Consider the following 18,698-nt stretch of genomic DNA (forward strand, 5'->3'; position numbering starts at 1 on the left):
GAAAATTATGTTATTTATACCTTTTGACACATTCACTAATTAATATTTTTAATGGATAATGAATCAGTAATCACTTTACTTTTGTTTTCTAATATGAAACTTGTTTCTGAAGGATAATTATTTTACTGAAAAATGAATTGGTGCAATGTGATATCTAACTTATTGTGCTTGTCTAAAATAACAGTCCTTATTTTACTGATAAATTAATTGGTGCAATACGATACTGTAACTTATTGTGCTTGTCCAAAAAGTCAGTCAATGAATGATTTTTGGGATATTTTCAGTTAAATTATGTTTTAATAAAATTTAAACATTCAAATATTCAAACATTTTTATAAATATATCTTTATAAAATATATCATTATAAAATAATACCTTTTAAAAGAGTCATTCTACCAAAACACTATGTACAGTAACAGTACACAATAATGTGAACCAAGGCAATTGAATGAACAAATGTTAAAAAAGGGGAATATCTCAACATGACCAAAAGAAATAATAAATCTATGAAATCAAGTGACAGTTTAAAAACACAAAGGTCTACGGAAGAATAAAAAAGAAACAGGCTGAAACAGGCTACACCGTACTTTTTCAGGTAAACAAAGATTATCCTACTGCCCATGTGCATGTACAGGACAGTTATAAATATGATTGTGCCAAAAGTAACAAACTAATAAAAAGTAAGAACAATATAACAACATGCTTAAGAAATATTATATGCAAAACAATTCTTACAGGTGAGATGCAAAGTATTTGCAATTGCAGATTAAAAATAGGGTAACACTTTATTTTGATAGTCCGTTTGTTGAGACTTTACTAGTTATTAGTTGCCATTCAGTAGCTTGTCAACAGTGCATCAGTTGACATTCAACAACACTGTTTCAACTGACAAGTAACATATGTTCAACTGACTGCCTATAGACTATAAGGTACAATTCAAGTGTTAATCTACAGATTTTACGAAAAAGTGCCTGTTGACTGTCAATGTTATTTTGCAACAGGTTATTAACCAATTGTCGACTAACTTTCAATTGTAACTAACTTTCTGTAGATTGAGTACCAACAACTCAAGATCAATCTGTCAGTTAAATGTCAACAGTCATGTCAGCATATGAAGTATATGATACTGTATATCCTAATCAAGGGGTCTGATGTGCATCAAATTAATGATTATTTTAGCTGATTTAAAGCTGTTTTTAAAAAATTGTTAACCATTTGTAGATAATCTGTTGATAGTCAACTAAAGATTAGATCTGTTGCTTGTCAACAAATAAATTTTTTATGATCAGTAGACTATTAATAGACATTATCCACTAAGTGTTAAAGTAGATACATTTTAGGACTATCTAATTAAAGTGAAAAACAGTTTATATCAGTAGAAAGTCTTTAACCTATCAACAGATTGAAAACATACTTTTTTTGTAGGTTTGGATAACGTTAGATGCTGAAACTTATGATACAGACATGTCTGCAACGTAGAATTATTACGAATTCACAGCTACAAAACGTTTACGAATCATAAAGATATCTGTATCATTTCCCTTATACTGTTTTATAGATAAATGTAAGTTCCCTTAACCCTACTCCCAAACCTAAATATAAATTACTCATTTTATACAGATTATAAAAAGAATAAAACACTTTATGGACAGAGATGTGTAGGGAAATGGCAGTTTTATTTATAGCATTAAAATATATTTTGAGCCAATAACATTAATCCTACTCCTGCCCCAAAACCTACCCATAACCATTTCTTAAAACTATGCAGGCTAAAATTATGAAGAAAAACAACAGATGTGTAATCATAATAATTTATTGCGAAAATGTAAATCGGTACCAAAAGTCGCTCAAATGACGATGTGTTGCAGTCCTCTCTGGCAGTGTATAACAATTTTGTATAAGAGACAGAGCAGAATTTAATTTATAATCCATGAAAATGTTAACCCAGCTTCCCTCTGCGTGAAGACGGCGCGCGCGCACACGCTTCTGCATTTCAATGTTGTTTCAACTGAAACACGGCATGCTGCAATCTGTGACGAAGCAGGCGAGAGCCAATGAGCGTTTGATATCACTGCCGTAAAACATGTCGTAACGCTTCTTGAGGGCGCAATTTTTGAATTTAAATTCATCACGAGCGCGGGATTTGACATTTAGAAACAATAGAACATGTTTTAATAAAATGTTTAAAATATGGAAAAGAAAGGTTAGTACTTAAGAGGAAAGTAAGAAAATTGGGTGTGGTAGTATTTAGTATGGAAAGTCTATTGGGAATGCAAGTAGAACAAGTAAAAATATATAGTGTGATAATGAAGTATCTTAAAGCAATAGGAGTAGGTTGTAGAATTTGAAGAATAGGGGAAAAGTTTTTTTTTTTTGAGATGCATATTGTTTTTTTATTATTATTAGTGCTTCACACTCCAGTCCAGTTGGTGGCGGTAATGCACCGGAAGTTGGTTTGCCAACCGCCATAAAACACCAAAAGAAGAAGAAGAAGAAGAAGAAGAAGAAGATTTGACATTTACGGTCGCTGCTGAGAATGGAGATGGAGATCGCTGGATGAAGGGCTGAATTTGGATCTGTTTCTTGCTTGCGTATGGATTATAAAGATTTGGATTACATCTAACGTTACGTTAGCTAATAAAAATGATGTATTTTGTTAATTTATATTGTGTTTTGGTGTATTATGGTTCTATAGGAGAAAATGCCTTTTGTGTCTCACCGTAACGTTAAATAAACTAAATGTTACAAAACGATTAAAGAAGATATTGTTAAGGGTTTAAACTATAGTCCTGTCTGTTAATCCTCCGAAGCGAGTTTGTAGCAGGAACAGAGATTATTTCTTAAATGAGTAACTGTTTAGGCCTATAACGTTAAACTGCATTTAATAAATGCGATTTTCTGTAAAACTTACTGTCATGAAAGGCTAAATGTATTAATTAATAATTATTATTATTTGCTGTTTATAACTTTTGATCTTGGCCTTGGGCATTTGAAATGATGTAGACTATTGAGAGTTTTCATTTGGAATGCTCAATATAATTTTTTTCACATAATCAGATGGTTCAGATGTGATCGTGATATTAATCTATTAATAGTCAACTGATCATAAACAATATGTATATCTGTTGATAGGTTATAGACTTTCTACTGATATAAACTGTTTTTCACTTTAATTAGATAGTCCTAAAATGTATCTACTAACACTTAGTGGATAATGTCTATTAATAGTCTACTGATCATAAAAAATTTATTTGTTGACAAGCAACAGATCTAATCTTTAGTTGACTATCAACAGATTATCTACAAATGGTTAACAATTTTTTAAAAACAGCTTTAAATCAGCTAAAATAATCATTAATTTGATGCACATCAGACCCCTTGATTAGGATATACAGTATCATATACTTCATATGCTGACATGACTGTTGACATTTAACTGACAGATTGATCTTGAGTTGTTGGTACTCAATCTACAGAAAGTTAGTTGACAATTGAAAGTTAGTTGACAATTGGTTAATAACCTGTTGCAAAATAACATTGACAGTCAACAGGCACTTTTTCGTAAAATCTGTAGATTAACACTTGAATTGTACCTTATAGTTTATAGGCAGTCAGTTGAACGTATGTTTCTTGTCAGTTGAAACAGTGTTGTTGAATGTCAACTGATGCACTGTTGACAAGCTACTGAATGGCAACTAATAACTAGTCTCAACGAATGGACTATCAAAATAAAGTGTTACCAAAAGTAGTGCTTTCCATCATCTAAATAATCATAGTTTTGAAAATGTAAAAACATTTTAACTGATAAATTATCTATAATATAACAGTAAAAGTTATATTATATAACTTACTTTTTTTAAATTTACAGTCATGCATGGACCAACATGGCATTCTAAAGTAAAAAAAAAAAAACAAAAAAAAAAAACAAATCTATAACAAGCAAGATACAGAGTTATATTTTTATGATACAATAATTACAATATATACATTCAAACCCAGGAAACATGAGGGCAGTCACTTTCCCTCCATCTCTTCCTTTCTGTCTCATAAAAGGAAGACTAACAGAACTCTGCCCAAGTCATCTCGTGAGTCATCCCCTCTGTCCGATATAGGGAAAACACTTTGGCAGGACAATATACGTATTTCCCTGCTACACCAGGGAACCCAGTATGCGTGTGTGGACTCTCTGGGCCTTGTTTGAGGGGCTTGTGGCAGAACCTACAGAGGCGACCAGTGGGATGCTGCTCCATGGCTTTTCTCTTTTTCCAATTCTCTAATACCTGTCTTGCCTCTGCAGAGCGCTGCTTTGCGGCCTGTAGCTCTCGATTAAAAAAGGGTGTTTCAGCAAAGTCAGCAAACGGCATTCGAGGATTGGTGAGGCCTTCTGCTGCATACATCTGGTATACCTTTGTAGAGCAGTAAAAGTACTTCACACTCTCAGACTGATAAAAGAAATGAATGGAGGAGCCATCTCCAAGGTAACGTGACTTTGGCTGGCCACGAGCAAGACAGTTCCGTGTCCTCTTTGTAACCGGCTGCTGTTGCCGTTGCTGCTGCTTCGCCACAATCTCTTTCACCATCTGTTCAATCTCACCTTTAGTTAACGGGGACTCCTGGGGCTTATTTCTGGGTGGGTTCACTGGGGCAGGTGGGAGGGTTACCACTGGAACACTTACAGTTTCACTACCTTTTGTGAGGTGATGCCACAGCTGCTGGGTCTCAGGAGTTTCTCTGGACTGATGTTCAGGGATGAACTTGTGTTTGTCATCTTGGCCAGGTGTTTCACATAACGTGAGATATGCAGTTTCGTGGTGGGGTGTAAGAGGCTATTGGGATCCCTGGAGGCAGCCTGCACAAGGGCAGCATACTCCGCATCCACCTGGGTAAGAAGGTCTTTCTGCCCATGGTACTTTGCCAGAAGGCCATCAATGGAATCCCTCATGGGCTGTGTCCACTGAAAATGGTCCAGGACAAAAAGTAGACCCCCTGCCTTGATGGAACCGTGCGAGCTGCTCGTGGAGAGGGAGCAAAGGGCAGTGGTGGTGTCATCTCATCTAAAAGAGAGGAAAAGGGACAGAAAAAAATAAATCAGTTTCACTTTTATCTCTGAAATATCTGTAGTTTTCATATTAATAAGGAATAATAAAGGATGAAGATGTGAGCTGAATCACCTTTTACATTGGTGGGCTGTGCAGGCTGGATCATTGTTTGTGAGCCAGGAGAAGCCACACCAAAGATGTCATCCTGGACCATAGGGTAATTAATTTGGGTTACAATCAGTAATTACATAGTTAGATTTTGTATTTTAGCGAGTGGAATATTTGTAAGTTTACCTGAGCAAAGTGTTCCTCCCTCACCTCCTCAGGTGTGTCATCGGGTGGGAATATCTCACTGAGAGCAGACGGCTGTGAGGACTGATGCTCTCCCTCCCCTGCAACAGGTACCTTCTAGGACTGGTGCTTGTCCCTGTCCAGGGGGACAGGATGACAACCAGGCTCCACATACTGCAGTCCAAACCTTTCTCTGGTGTCTGTCTGTGAGACAAGGCAGGGTACTTGGCCTGGCCTGTCACCACGTCTGAGAGCTTGTTCATTTCCATGATCAGCACAGGATCAAAAACTGCTGGCAGCTTCACTCCAGGCTGCTTGAGGTCCACAAGGCGCTGGAAATTCCAGCGAGCCACTCCAATCATGCCCTGTACCTGGAAAAGTTCTGTGGATACCTGAGTGCCTGTCACCCATCTCGTCTGATGGAAATGGAACCCCTCCTGCTGAGAGTTGCTTTTCACAGGGATCCACACGGGTACAGCTGCCGCCTCCCCCTTCACATGGTTCAGCTGGACCGTTCCACCATGCCTATAGAGGATCCCCTCTTCAATCTCTGGGTCACTCAGGCAGCCTCTGAGGATGTGGACTCGCTGAATCCTCCACATTTTCAACATTGTTGATTTGAACAGTGGCCCAGCATCAGGATCACATTCTAAAAATAATCTTTGGAGAACGCTCTCCACTCTCTCCAGCAGCTCTTTGGGCTGTGGGACCCTAGTGCGGCAGTGCTCCCTGATGTGCTTCTTTGTTGGATTTGCAGGCACTATCCCACAGAAGACATAAGCCTGCTTCAGTCTCTGTAGGTCCGTCTGGTCCACAACACTAAAAGCTGCTGACAGAAACTTGCAGAAAGCACTGTGCAGTGGATGGTGCTCTGAAGTACACTCTCTGGAGAACCGCCGCATGCAGTGGAACAAGTCCAGCTTGATGTTGATGTCGCTATTATATTCTTTGCGGGAGGCACAGGTGTTGATGAGATGCCCAGAGGTTGCTACAGTCACTATAGCCTCAGTGGTCTTCCAAGAATCCCAGAGGAGGTGCTCCTGGGGATCAGGGTTTGGGATCCTGAAGGCAGCACAGCAGTCTCTGTTTCACACACAAAGAGAAGTATATTTAAAATATTAAACATTCAAATAAATAGGATACATGTATTTGCTATACTATATTTAGTTTACTTTACAAATATAATATAGGTGGGAAGGAAAATGTGATGGCTGGTTCTTACCTGTCAACCCACTGGTAGTTGGCTTTTGGCAGTCCTGCAAAAATGTAATGACAGGACAGCCCCTCATACATTGGCTGCAGGGATTTATCACTTTCAGACTGCAGCATCACCCAGAACAAGATCATCCAGTTTTCATTCATCACAGCGTATGACGACATAGTACCTGATGCAAGCACAACCTTCCGGGCCACCTTGCGGGTATGGTCAGCCCTTAATACTTGTCCAAACGTGCCTTGAAGGAGCAGATTGATTGTGCTGTCCTGCCTATGGTACTCCTGAATGAGGCAGTGAACCAAGTAGTGGGGTGAGACTGTTACTCCATACCAGCCGACCACATCACCATACCCACCAAATGGAGCAGGAGTATTTGTTGCTCTTAGTGTCCCTGTGATGGTCTGCTGACCATAAAGTCCACTGTCTCCATCCAGCACATTCTTATCAGTGGACAGGTAAGCCAGGTGTGCACGCTCATGTAAACTGATATTTCCTACTGACACACTACAGCAAAAGATATAAATAACTGACTTAAAGGGGTGGTTGATTGCTATTTCACTTTTTTCATTTTAAATACTGTGTAATGTTGCTGTTGGTGCATGAACAGTATCTGCAAAGTTGCTGCGCTTAAAGTTCAACGTAAGCGGAGATATTGTCTTTTAAAAATCAGGAAGTTTAATGCCTACAAAAACGTCTCGAATGGGACTACAACGAGATACTTCCCGGGTTTTATACGTAACTAACCCATACATTTACATCCACCCTCCCTCCGGAACATGTTCTGCTGTCGAAGAGGAGGAGTTATAGTGGAGAGCTGTAGCTGTCAGGTCTTCTGTGTTCAGGCTTCCTACAGACGCTGTAGTTCGTCAACAATGGTTAAAATTTAAGTTTGGTTATGTTCCTGACAATTACAATCATAGTTTAGCTCTCTGTGCTGCACATTTTACGGAAGACAGCTTCCAGAATCTACACGAGTTCAATGCCGGATTCAACAAGAAACTATTACTCCAACATGAAGCAGTTACAGCTTTAAAACCAGAGGCCACAACCTGCAAGTAAGGTTTAATCATTTTAAATGTATTTGCCTGTATAATTTAAGACGTAATGTTTTAGTTTTATCAAGGATGTAAAAAAATGGCAGCGCTGGCTTTAGTATATGACAAACGCGTACAAACATTTTGGACCCGAATTTGTAATATGTACAAATTTTGTAAACGTATTTTCCATGCATACTTTATGACGTAATTTTTTGATTTGATCAAGAACGCAAACCAATGCCAAAGCTGTTTGTTTATAGTAGCTAGTTAGTTCGATGCTATTTTGTGTGTATAAGACAAACGTGTACAAACTTAAAAAAATTATCGCAACAGCAAACTTCAGCTGCTATCACATATACACCTAAAGAAAACGACAAACTGAGTAAACTAAGCTTTGTGAATAGTTAAACGGTTGTTCATTCTATCAATAAAACAATATCTTTAAAAAACGGTATTACTCAGTCATGTATTCAGTTATATTAAATGTTTAATCAGGGGGAAAGCGTATCTCAAAAGCTAACAAACAGCAGTAGCATTTTCAAGTAACAGCGTATGGAAATTCTTTGAGAGAATAATAATAAAATAAAATAAATTACCATTCAGAAACGTTTAGTAAGAGCCGTGTTTGCGGAGGTTCTGCTTGACTCTCTTCATCACCGCTCTCTGGGTCTGATTCTGGCTCAAACTGATGAGGCAATATTGACACCATTACATTTGACCGGAGCACATGCAACTGTCGCCCGTAAAGGTAATGGGCGTGAAGATTCCGGACGCAGTTTAGCCAATTACAACACACCGGCCGAACTAACCAATCTGAGCTCATTGCCTCTTTCTGAGGGAGTGGTTTCATAGAATCAGGAAGTCAACCGGTCGTTCAAATGACAGAGGAGGAAGCGGCTTACAATAAAGGTGAAATTTATGAAAAATAAGGCGTTTTTTAACAAACGAAACACGAAGACATGTTATATTGCAGCCCATAAACACAATCAAGCAAAGAAAAAAGGCAGTGAACCACCCCTTTAAAACCATTTTTGGTCATGCCTAAGACTTTTGCACAGTACTGTACATACCAAATGTTTAAAGTATAGCATGCAAAAAAAACATGCAAAACAAGAACTTTGTACTTACCTTCAATGATAAGATATAAATGTTAGTATCGAACACAATAATTAGAACAGGGCCTGAACATGGCCTAACAGCAACAAATCAATGTAGAACAGATAATCCTGATTCATGTCAGAAACATCTCTAGTATGCACTATAAGACCTTTGACCACCGGGACTCCAACAACTTCGGAACCTGAAAGCATAGTGAAGATAATTTAACTTTCAAGCATTTATGACATAAACAGACACAATGACATCTAAAACCCTTTACTGTTAAAGTACAGTACACACCAAACTACACACAAATGTAAAACACTGCTACGTGTCTTTTGCTTGTTCAGTGAACAGTGGTGTGTACAGAAGTCATGCGTACATGTACTGTATGTGCACAAATACACTGTATACAGTATGTATGCACAATTGATTTTAATCTTGAATTGAGTTGAAACTGAATCAACACAGAAGTGACTTGAGCTGAATGGCTTCTTAGAGCTGCTTTACAGCAGAATTTGTTTTGAATTTGTTACTACAGTGAAGCTGCTGTGAAAATCTATATTAGCTTGTATGTATATTCAGTATATGTACAGTACAGTATACACAACACACACACTGAATATGCATACAAGCCAAGTCAGAAAGTCAACTTTATTTCTAAAGCGCTGTGTGTGTGTGTGTGTGTGTGTGTGTGTGTGTGTGTGTGTGTGTGTGTGTGTGTGCGTTTTTAGGAATTGCAAATACACCCTTTATCGTTAACATCTCTCAGAATGGAAAAAAAGTTACACTATTTGAGGTGTCATGTGCATTTGACTTGTTTATGGAGGACTCTTACTGTTCAAGATTCTAAAATATCAGTCATTGATATCGATCATTGAGAACCTTGGGTACAAATGCCGGCTTATTGTGCTGGTGTTTGGTAGTCTAGGTCATGTACACAGGCTGACGATCCGTGGGCTTTGCATTGGCGGTATTATAGGAAGTATTTTTGTTTGGAAAAGGCGATGCTTCCTGTACCCTTAGAACAGTTTAATCCATAACAATGTGCTGATTTGTTTTAATCTGTTGGATTATTTAAAAAATTTGATTCCTAATGAAATTTGACTTGTAATATGGAACCAAATAAAGTATATAAAATGTGTGTGTGTGAGCACACATGCACCTACACTACCGGTCAAAAGTTTTGGATCGGTACAATTTTTTATGTTTTTAAAAGAATAAATTTATTCCTGTGATCAAAGCTGAATTTTCAGCATCATTACTCCAGTCTTCAGTCTCACATGATCCTTCAGAATGATGATTTTATGCTCAAAAAACATTTATTATTATCAATGTTGAAAACAGTTGTGTACAATTTTTTTCAGGATTCTTTGATGAATAGAAAGGTCAAAAGAACAGCATTTATCTGAAAAATAATCTTTTGTAACACTATAAATGTCTTTTCTGTAACTTTTGGTTAATTTAATTCATCCTTGATGAATAAAAGTATTGATTTATCTTACTGCCCCCAAACTTGTGAACGGTAATGTTACAAAAGCTTTCTATTTCACATAAATGCTGCTCTTTTGAACTTTCTATTCATCAAAGAATCCTGAAATAAAAATGTAATTAAAAATGTATTTTCTATAATGTATTATAATGTTTTTTTTTATAATGTATTTTCAACATTGATTATAGTGAGAAATGTTTCTTGAGCATCAGATCATCATATTAGAATGATTTCTGAAGGATCATGTGACACTGAAGACTGGAGTAATGATGCTGGAAATTTGATCACAGGAATGAATGACACTCGATGCGGATCATATGTCATCCCACATTTACATATTTCAATTTGACCTTATATATACTCAACTGTACTGTCAACAAACCTGCAGGATGAGAGGCAGATGCTGTAAGGCCAGTGGAAGCAGGTTCCGCTGAAACACTGAAGCTGGCTCTTGTTCTGAGTGAGGAACTGCTGCAGCCGATACATTTTGCTGCCCGGGACACACTGTTTCTGGAGGATAAATGCAGCATATCAATCTGCTCTTCTAACCCTAACCCAAACATCCCTCCAAGTCTTTTCTGCATTAATCCCAAAGCCAACCAAGTTGTCATCTTCATTCCTCACAGGTGGTGCCACTGATCTTCCAGTTAAATACTTTAGGAGATCCTCGACTTCCTGGAAGCTTCTACTGCACTCAAGAAATGAAATTAGGCTGTCCTTCTTGGGACCCTCTGGTTTAAACTGTCCGGCTCTCTCTTCCTCCTCAACCTTCTGAGTCAAGAATATGATATAGCCTACATCATTCTCTAGCAGCCACCGGAATGACTTGCCTTTGTACTTTCCAAACTGAAGCACATACTCTCCCAGCACCTCCTGTCTGTCTGACACATCTCCTCCTCTCATGAAGACAACAGAGCGGGCATTCTCCTTGACCTTGTCTTCCCTTTGAGGGGCTGATTTGTCCTGGAGATTGGGGTTGTCTTTGATCCTCGCGGCTTCATCTGAGGGATCTTGTCTCAGATATCCAGTTGGTCCTTTCCTGAAGCACACTCTGATCTTGCCTGGGAAGATCACTTTCACCTTCATCCTGCTGTGCTGCACATATACATTCACAAAGAGCTGATAGTGTTTATGGCCTGTTGCATTAACACAATTAATTAACACACTTCTATTCTGATTTAAATTATTTTATTTCTTAATAAATAAAACAACAATTAAATTAACCATTTTATTATTAAATAAATATAAATTCCCAATATCCTCTTTCACAGACTATTATTGTGTTTAACTTTTTTTTCAGAATAAAATGTTATTCATATACTATACCATTAAATTGCACAAACATTTTATTTGAGTGCACATTCACCTTTACAAACAAGGATACTCTTATAAAATACAGCTGTATTTACAACAAGTTTGGTTTACAACGAGTTGGGTTTACTGGGTTTCTTAATGTCACAAACCATTCAACTCAATAAACAATACGATTACATGATAATATACATGCAATTTAAATTATAAAATATATGAATAATAATGTATATGCGGTCACCTGAGGTCAAATCTGTCTGAAGGTAGTTAAGACTGTAAATATCTGTTGTAAAAAAAAAAAAATTGCTGACAATTCGGTAAACAAATATCTCTCCGATAAAACTGGTCTCCCCAGACATTCTCTGGTCTCCTCTCCTCCACTGCGAATGATTGACAGATGACACTACACTTCTTTAAAGAGTTCTCCCGCAAACAGGTCAAAGACATGGAGAAAAAAGTTCAAAAGTTTGAGGTTGATAAGATTTTTTCTTAAGGTGGCATTTATTTGATCAAAATACAGAAAAAAATAGTAATATTGTGATATATTATTATGATTTAAATAGCACATTTTTTTAAATGTAATTTATTCCTGTCATCAAAGCTGAATTTTCAGCATCATTACTCCAGTCTTCAGTGTCACATGATCCTTCAGAAATCATTCTAATATGATGATCTGATGCTCAAAAAACATTTCTAATTATTATCAATGTTGAAAACAGTTGTGCTGCTTTATATTTGTGTGGAAACTGTAATAAATGTTTTTTTTTTTTTTTTTTTTTGGATTCTTTGTTGAATAGAAAATAATAGTATTTATCTGAAATATAAATCTTTTGTAACATCATAAATATCTTAACTGTTATTTTTCATCAATTTAATGCATCCTTGCTTACAGTAACATAAATAATTTTACCTGTAAAGTTGTTCTAAACTTGTGATCCAGAACTTTTCTCCAAAACTCTCCAACAACAAAGAACCATTAAAACAGTCCATAAGACTTTTGCCTGATATTACAGGTCTTATGAAGCCATATAGCAGGTTTAAATTATGGAAAAACAGTACTAAATGTGTCATATATAACAGAACTTTAATTTCAGGTGAACTACTCCTTCAAAGCTGCTTGTATGTATCTGTGTGTAGATTTGACTCGGGTAAAGACGGCTTCATTGATCTGATGGAGCTGAAGCTGATGATGGAGAAACTTGGAGCTCCACAGACTCATCTGGGGTTGAAGAACATGATCAAGGAGGTGGATGAAGATTATGACGGCAAACTCAGCTACAGAGAGGTGTGCATGTGTCTTTTTCATGCTATAGTTACAGTTTTGTTAAGTCTATCATCATCCCTACATTATATGACCTATATTAATACAAAATCGAGGTTTTGTATTAACAACTATGTCTCTATTTGTACAAAATGCTGCACATTCATTTGATTCTGTATTTTGCACACACAAGTTGTATTGTAGCTATTAGTTTAAATGTAGTGACGCACATTTGTGAATTTGTCAAATAGATGGGTAGTTGTGCACACATTAATAATTAGCACCAGACCTTTTCATTTGTAGTTGTTTGTGTGTGGGTTGTGAAATGCTTAAAAACTGTGAAAATAAAGTCTCAAAATCCAAATTTTAAAGAAAAGATGTCAATGAATGCACGCGTGTCACCTGATCCACACATACACATCTTCTTTGTAGTCACTTGGACTATTTTAACGATCTCTTTACTAACTTTTCTGGGATGGCAGATATCGATTACATAGCAGCCTATGAAGAAGTGAGCCAGCTCTCAGATTTCATCATAAATATCTTTATTTGTGTTCCGAAGATGAACGAAAGTCTAACAGGGTTGGAACAACATGAGGGTGAGAAATTACTGACAGAATTGTCATTTTTGGGCGAACTAACCCTTTAATTAACCTTAGTTAGGATGATTATAAGGGCCCACGCACTTTTGCTCAAATAAGAGTTAATTTACATCACATTAACATTTATTTATATAGCAGAGTCTTTTATTCAAAGTGACTTACATACATGTGGAATACAAATGATAAAGTACAGACTCGAACACAGAGACACAATGTCAGTCTCTTGAACTTGATGAGCAGCGACTGGAAGCCAGTTAAGACGGATCAATATCTAGAACTACATTCATTAGAAATAACCCTTGCTCTAATATGTTTATTAAGGCAATATAAACGTTATTACCACAACATTGCAATATTTTAAACATTTCAATTGAATTATTCTGGTTTAAATGAACCAGTCTACATTAAAGATATGAATACATTCATTTTAAAATTATCATAAAAATAAACTATGACACAGATGTTTCACTTTTTGCAAAGTGATCGTCAGTTTGTTTTATCATGAATCGAGTCATTTACAAAACATCTTAATGAATCATCAGGATACGGTCCAGGATCTTCACCATATTTCAGATCTCTTGTCTCTGATGAACTGCTTTCTGTCTCTGACTTTGTTTCCGAACAGCCTGAACACACAAAATTGACCACAATATGATATAAAGTCATGTGATGTGAAAAAAGTCAGGACCTTCAGTCAACAAGTTAAAGTATTCATCATAAAGTATTCATTAAATTATATTTGGCTAAGATGTGCACAAAATATGTATTCTAAACTGAACCACTGACATTTATGTATATAACAAGTAATTTTAAATACGCATTTTTATATATCAAAACTACAGACTTAATCATATTTAAATGCTTCAAAAATGCTTATTTGGCCCTTCAACCATGTGGATCTAAAACGTACTCGGTTACTAACGTAACCTCGGTTCTCTCTAGAAGAGGGAACGAGTACTGCGTTTTATCAAAACGCTACGGGAAAAGTCTCTTTTCACGAAACACTGAAGCAAAAAATTATCCTTTAATTTTCATATATGTAAAACGCGTTGCGGCAGCAGCAGTCAGCTATGGCGAGACGGCTTGCTCGCTCATTGGCTGCTCTGCGGCAACTGCTTAAGCCTATCGAGCGAGGCCTGAGATGACATCAGGCCAATGAGGGCGCTTCGCGCCCTCCTCGCCACTTCCCGCCGAAATGGGCGTGGCTTACCTCTATAAAAGGAGCTCGAGAAGGCTGATTCACTTGATTTTGATCGCCGAAGCGAACCAGAGTGAACCGTACACACGGCAGAGAACGCAGTACTCATTCCCTCTTCTAGAGAGAACCGAGGTTACGTTAGTAACCGAGTACGTTCTCTTACGAGAGTCCTCTCGTACTGCGTTTTATCAAAACACTACGGGAACCCCTTGCAAAACGCCGTGCGTGCTGGGATAAAAACACTGATCACCGGAAGCTATTTCAGGCATACAGTGCATAATCACCAGATTGACTCACACAGAGTCAGGGAATAAGGGTGAGAGCCTTAATTCCCTATACTGTAGCGTCGTAGAATAGACATGTCCACAGACGCAAGTATAACATCACATAGACAGGGTAGGGAACCTGAACTAATGTGGAAAATGTGGGTCTTACACAGTTCTGCCCAAAATAGTCGGTAGCGCATTTCGCATGGGTTTCAGCGGTCTGACCAGATGGCTGAACAGGTTACACCGACAAAAGCTTAGCCTGTAAGGCGGGAACCTCTACGTTATAAAACCTGATAAATGTAGACGGAGAGGCCCAGCCCGACGCCGTATATATATTAGGGCTGAACGATATATCGTTATTGTATCTATATCGAGATATGAACTTTCAAGATATTATATCGAAAAAAGCAACGATATAGACGATATAGATTTTCCCTCTCCGCGCTCGCCCTGCATACAACTCTGGCAGTCACAACAAACATCAGTTTTACGAGTGCCCTTGAATGCACCGCTAAAGCCAGCGCGCGCACACTACCAGGGACGTGGGAACTATATTGTGAGAGGGGGGGTGGCGTTTCCATGGTGACGCGTCATTGCTTGTCACGTGACACACCGCAGCAGCAACAGCGCTGAATGAATGATGATCTGCTTTTATGTCATTTTTCCTTTTTTATTCAGAATATTCACAAATGTGTTAGCTATGGCATGAAATATCTGATATTCCGATTGTCAAATACATGCAAGTGGAAGTATATTGTTGTTTAAACACCTTTATAACGATCGCGTTAGTTGAGCTGTATGCGCGATGGGCGCCGCCGTGCTAGTTTGTGCCGCAGACGCAGTTCAGAGAATCGGATCTGTTGGATTTACAACCTCTATGTTTACAACACGTGAATTCATCCACTTCTCCCGAAATACTGAAAAGTAAGTGGCTGGTGAACTGGGAATAGAATAGAGTAAACATTGAAGTTACTTACACAATGTGTATCTGATATGAATAAAACGTGTCGAATTATAATGGAAAGGATTATTATTACCTCTTCCATAGACATCAGTGTGTATTTTACAAACTCTAAATGTATTGTTTTTTTAGTACTTACGTAGTCATATCGTATTGTATCGATATCGAGATATCTGGCATGAAAATCGAGATATGAAATTTTGTCCATATCGTTCAGCCCTAATATATATCCTGTAGGGAAATCCCGCTGGACCAAGCCCACGAAGAAGCAACGTTTCTCGTAGAGTGCGCTCTGACTCCCAACGGGCATGGAATGCCCTGGGCAGTATAAGCCAGCGCTATGGCGTCAACTATCCATCTGGATAGACTTTGTTTCGAAACAGCCATTCCTTTGGAACGTCCGCTGAACGATACAAAGAGCTGCTCTGTCTGTCTGAAGACAGCAGAGCGGGACATATAAGCTCTTAAAGCCCTAACAGGGCAAAGAAAACTCGAGTCCCCTTCCTCACTCGATGCCGGCAGGGCAGCCAGGGAAATGACCTGAGCCCGAAAAGGCGTGTTGAGGGATTTCGGCACATAGCCGTGCTTAGGTTTGAGTATGACTTTAGAATCATTAGGACCAAACTCCAAGCACGCCGGGCTCACAGAGAGCGCGTGCAGGTCGCCTATGCGCTTCACTGAAGCGAGAGCCATCAAAAACACTGTTTTGAAAGACAAATGTTTGAGGCTAATAGACTGGATAGGCTCGAAAGGGGCACCTTTCATGGCCGCCAGGACCGTAGAAAGGTCCCACATAGGGACTGAAGGAGGTCTGGGTGGATTCAGTCTCCTAGCTCCCCTGAGGAAGCGGATGACTAAATCATTCCTTCCCAGCAACTGACCCAGCGTTGAACCAGAGAACGCTAAAATAGCCGCCACATACACTTTGAGCGTGGAAGGGGATCTGCCCTTATCCAACAGCTCTTGTAGGAAGGACAGAACCTCCGTTACCTCACATTCGAGGGGTGAAAGGCTCCGAGCTGTACACCAGCAGGAGAAAACCGACCACTTCGAAGCATAAAGCTGCCGAGTCGACGGCGCACTAGCCTGAGTGATGGTATTCACGACTCCCTCTGCGAGACCAACGGGTATCCGTTGAGCGCCCACACATGAAGGGACCACAGTTCCGGGTGTGGGTGCCAAATCGAGCCCCCGGCCTGCGAGAGGAGATCTCTCCTCAACGGCAGTGGCCATGGAGCGATATTTGCCAACTGCATCAGAACTGGGAACCATGTCTGGTTCTCCCAGAACGGAGCTACAAGCAGCACTGGGCATTTTGTTTTCCTGACCCGTTCCAACACCTGTGGCAGGAGGGAGACGGGGGGAAAAGCGTATAACGGGCAGCGCGGCCACCTTCGGGACAGCGCGCTGTCGGTCTTTGAAAAGAACGCGGGGCAGTGCGCGTTTTCGTGGGACGCGAAAAGGTCCACCTCCGCTCTGCCGAATCTCTCCCACAACAGCTGGACTGTTTGTGGGTGTAGAGACCATTCGCCCGGGGGAACATTGTTCCTGGACAGTCTGTCTGGGCCCACATTCTGAAGCCCAGGTACATGCACTGCTCTCAGCGAGCGTAAGTTTTGCTGAGCCCATAATAGGAGGCGTTTCGCCAGCCTGTACAGGGATATGGATTTCAGACCGCCCTGGCGATTTATGTAGGACACCACAGCCATGTTGTCCGAACGGACTATGACGTGTTCGTCCTTGATGTGGGACAAAAACGCGTCATCGCGTTGTGCACTGCCAGCATTTCTAGGCAGTTTATGTGTTGGAGCTTTTCTCGTTCCGACCACAGGCCGAAGAACGGTCTGCCCTCGAGCAGCGCTCCCCATCCCGAGGTGGATGCGTCTGTCGACACTATCCTCACTCTCGAGGAAGTCCCCAGGCTTACACCTGATCGGTACCAGTCGTCCGCCGTCCAAGGCGCCAGGGCTGAAACACAGCTTTGATCGACCTTGAGGCGTAATCGACCGGTCGCCCACGCTCTGCGCGGTACCCGCGCTTTCAACCAGAACTGCAGTGGGCGCATGCGGAGCAAGCCCAGCCGGAGAACTGACGATGTTGAGGCCATGAGACCCAGCATCCTTTGACACTTCCTGAGCGGGGTGACAGCGCCGCGGCGGAAAGATCTCGCCGCGCGCTGAATGATCAACACGCGCTGTGGTGACAGCCGCGCTGTCATAGACTGTGAGTCCAGAACGACGCCCAGAAACAAAATCGTTTGACTGGGGTTCAATGAACTCTTTGTCCAGTTGACTGTGATACCAAGATTCTAGAGGTGATCGAGTAGAATGGTTCTGTGCTCCACGAGCTGTGATCGTGATTGAGCTAGGATCAACTAGTCGTCCAAATAGTTCAGCACTCGCATGCCTCTGAGTCTGAGAGGAGCGAGCGCTGCGTCCATGCATTTCGTAAATGTACGAGGTGCCAGGGACAAGCCGAATGGCAGGACTGTATACTGGTATGTCTGACCCTCGAAGGCGAATCTCAAGTATCGCCTGTGATGTGACGCTATCTGTATTTGAAAATACGCGTCCTTCAGATCTATCGACATGAACCAGTCTTCTCGGCGAACATGCGCGAGAATTTTGCTGGTTGTGAGCATTTTGAAACTGCGTTTCACTAATACTCTGTTCAGCCGTCTTAGATCCAGTATGGGTCTGATACCGCCGTCCTTTTTGGGGACTAGAAAGTATCTGCTGTATAGCCCCCCTTCGCTTAGAGCTGGGGGAACGCGCTCTATCGCCCCTTTGCTTATCAGTTTTGATATTTCGGCTCGAAGTAGGTGAGCTACTTCCAACGAAACCGTAGTTTCGACGCGCGCTATGAAGCGGGGAGGGCGTCGACAAAACTGTAGCGAGAAGCCTCTCTTTATAATGCCTAGCAC

The 18,698-nt window shown here is 39.9% G+C and overlaps 1 protein-coding gene across 1 annotated transcript in view; it reads right to left on the reverse strand.

Moving 5' to 3' along the window:
* Window positions 1-13,270: 13,270 nt before the first annotated feature.
* Window positions 13,271-18,698, reverse strand: part of LOC308693795 (uncharacterized protein) — a gene marked incomplete at its 5' end in the record, with an annotated part of 80,081 nt that continues 74,653 nt past the window's right edge. The window contains one exon of the mRNA XM_081370893.1: window positions 13,271-13,973. Within this exon, the coding sequence (XP_081227019.1) occupies window positions 13,834-13,973 (140 nt within the window). The 3' untranslated portion in view covers window positions 13,271-13,833. The remainder of the gene's footprint in view (window positions 13,974-18,698) is intronic.

The sequence above is a fragment of the Scardinius erythrophthalmus genome (genome assembly GCF_964197995.2).
Source record: "Scardinius erythrophthalmus genome assembly, chromosome: 7".
In the NCBI taxonomy this organism is placed as follows: Eukaryota; Metazoa; Chordata; class Actinopteri; order Cypriniformes; family Leuciscidae; genus Scardinius; species Scardinius erythrophthalmus.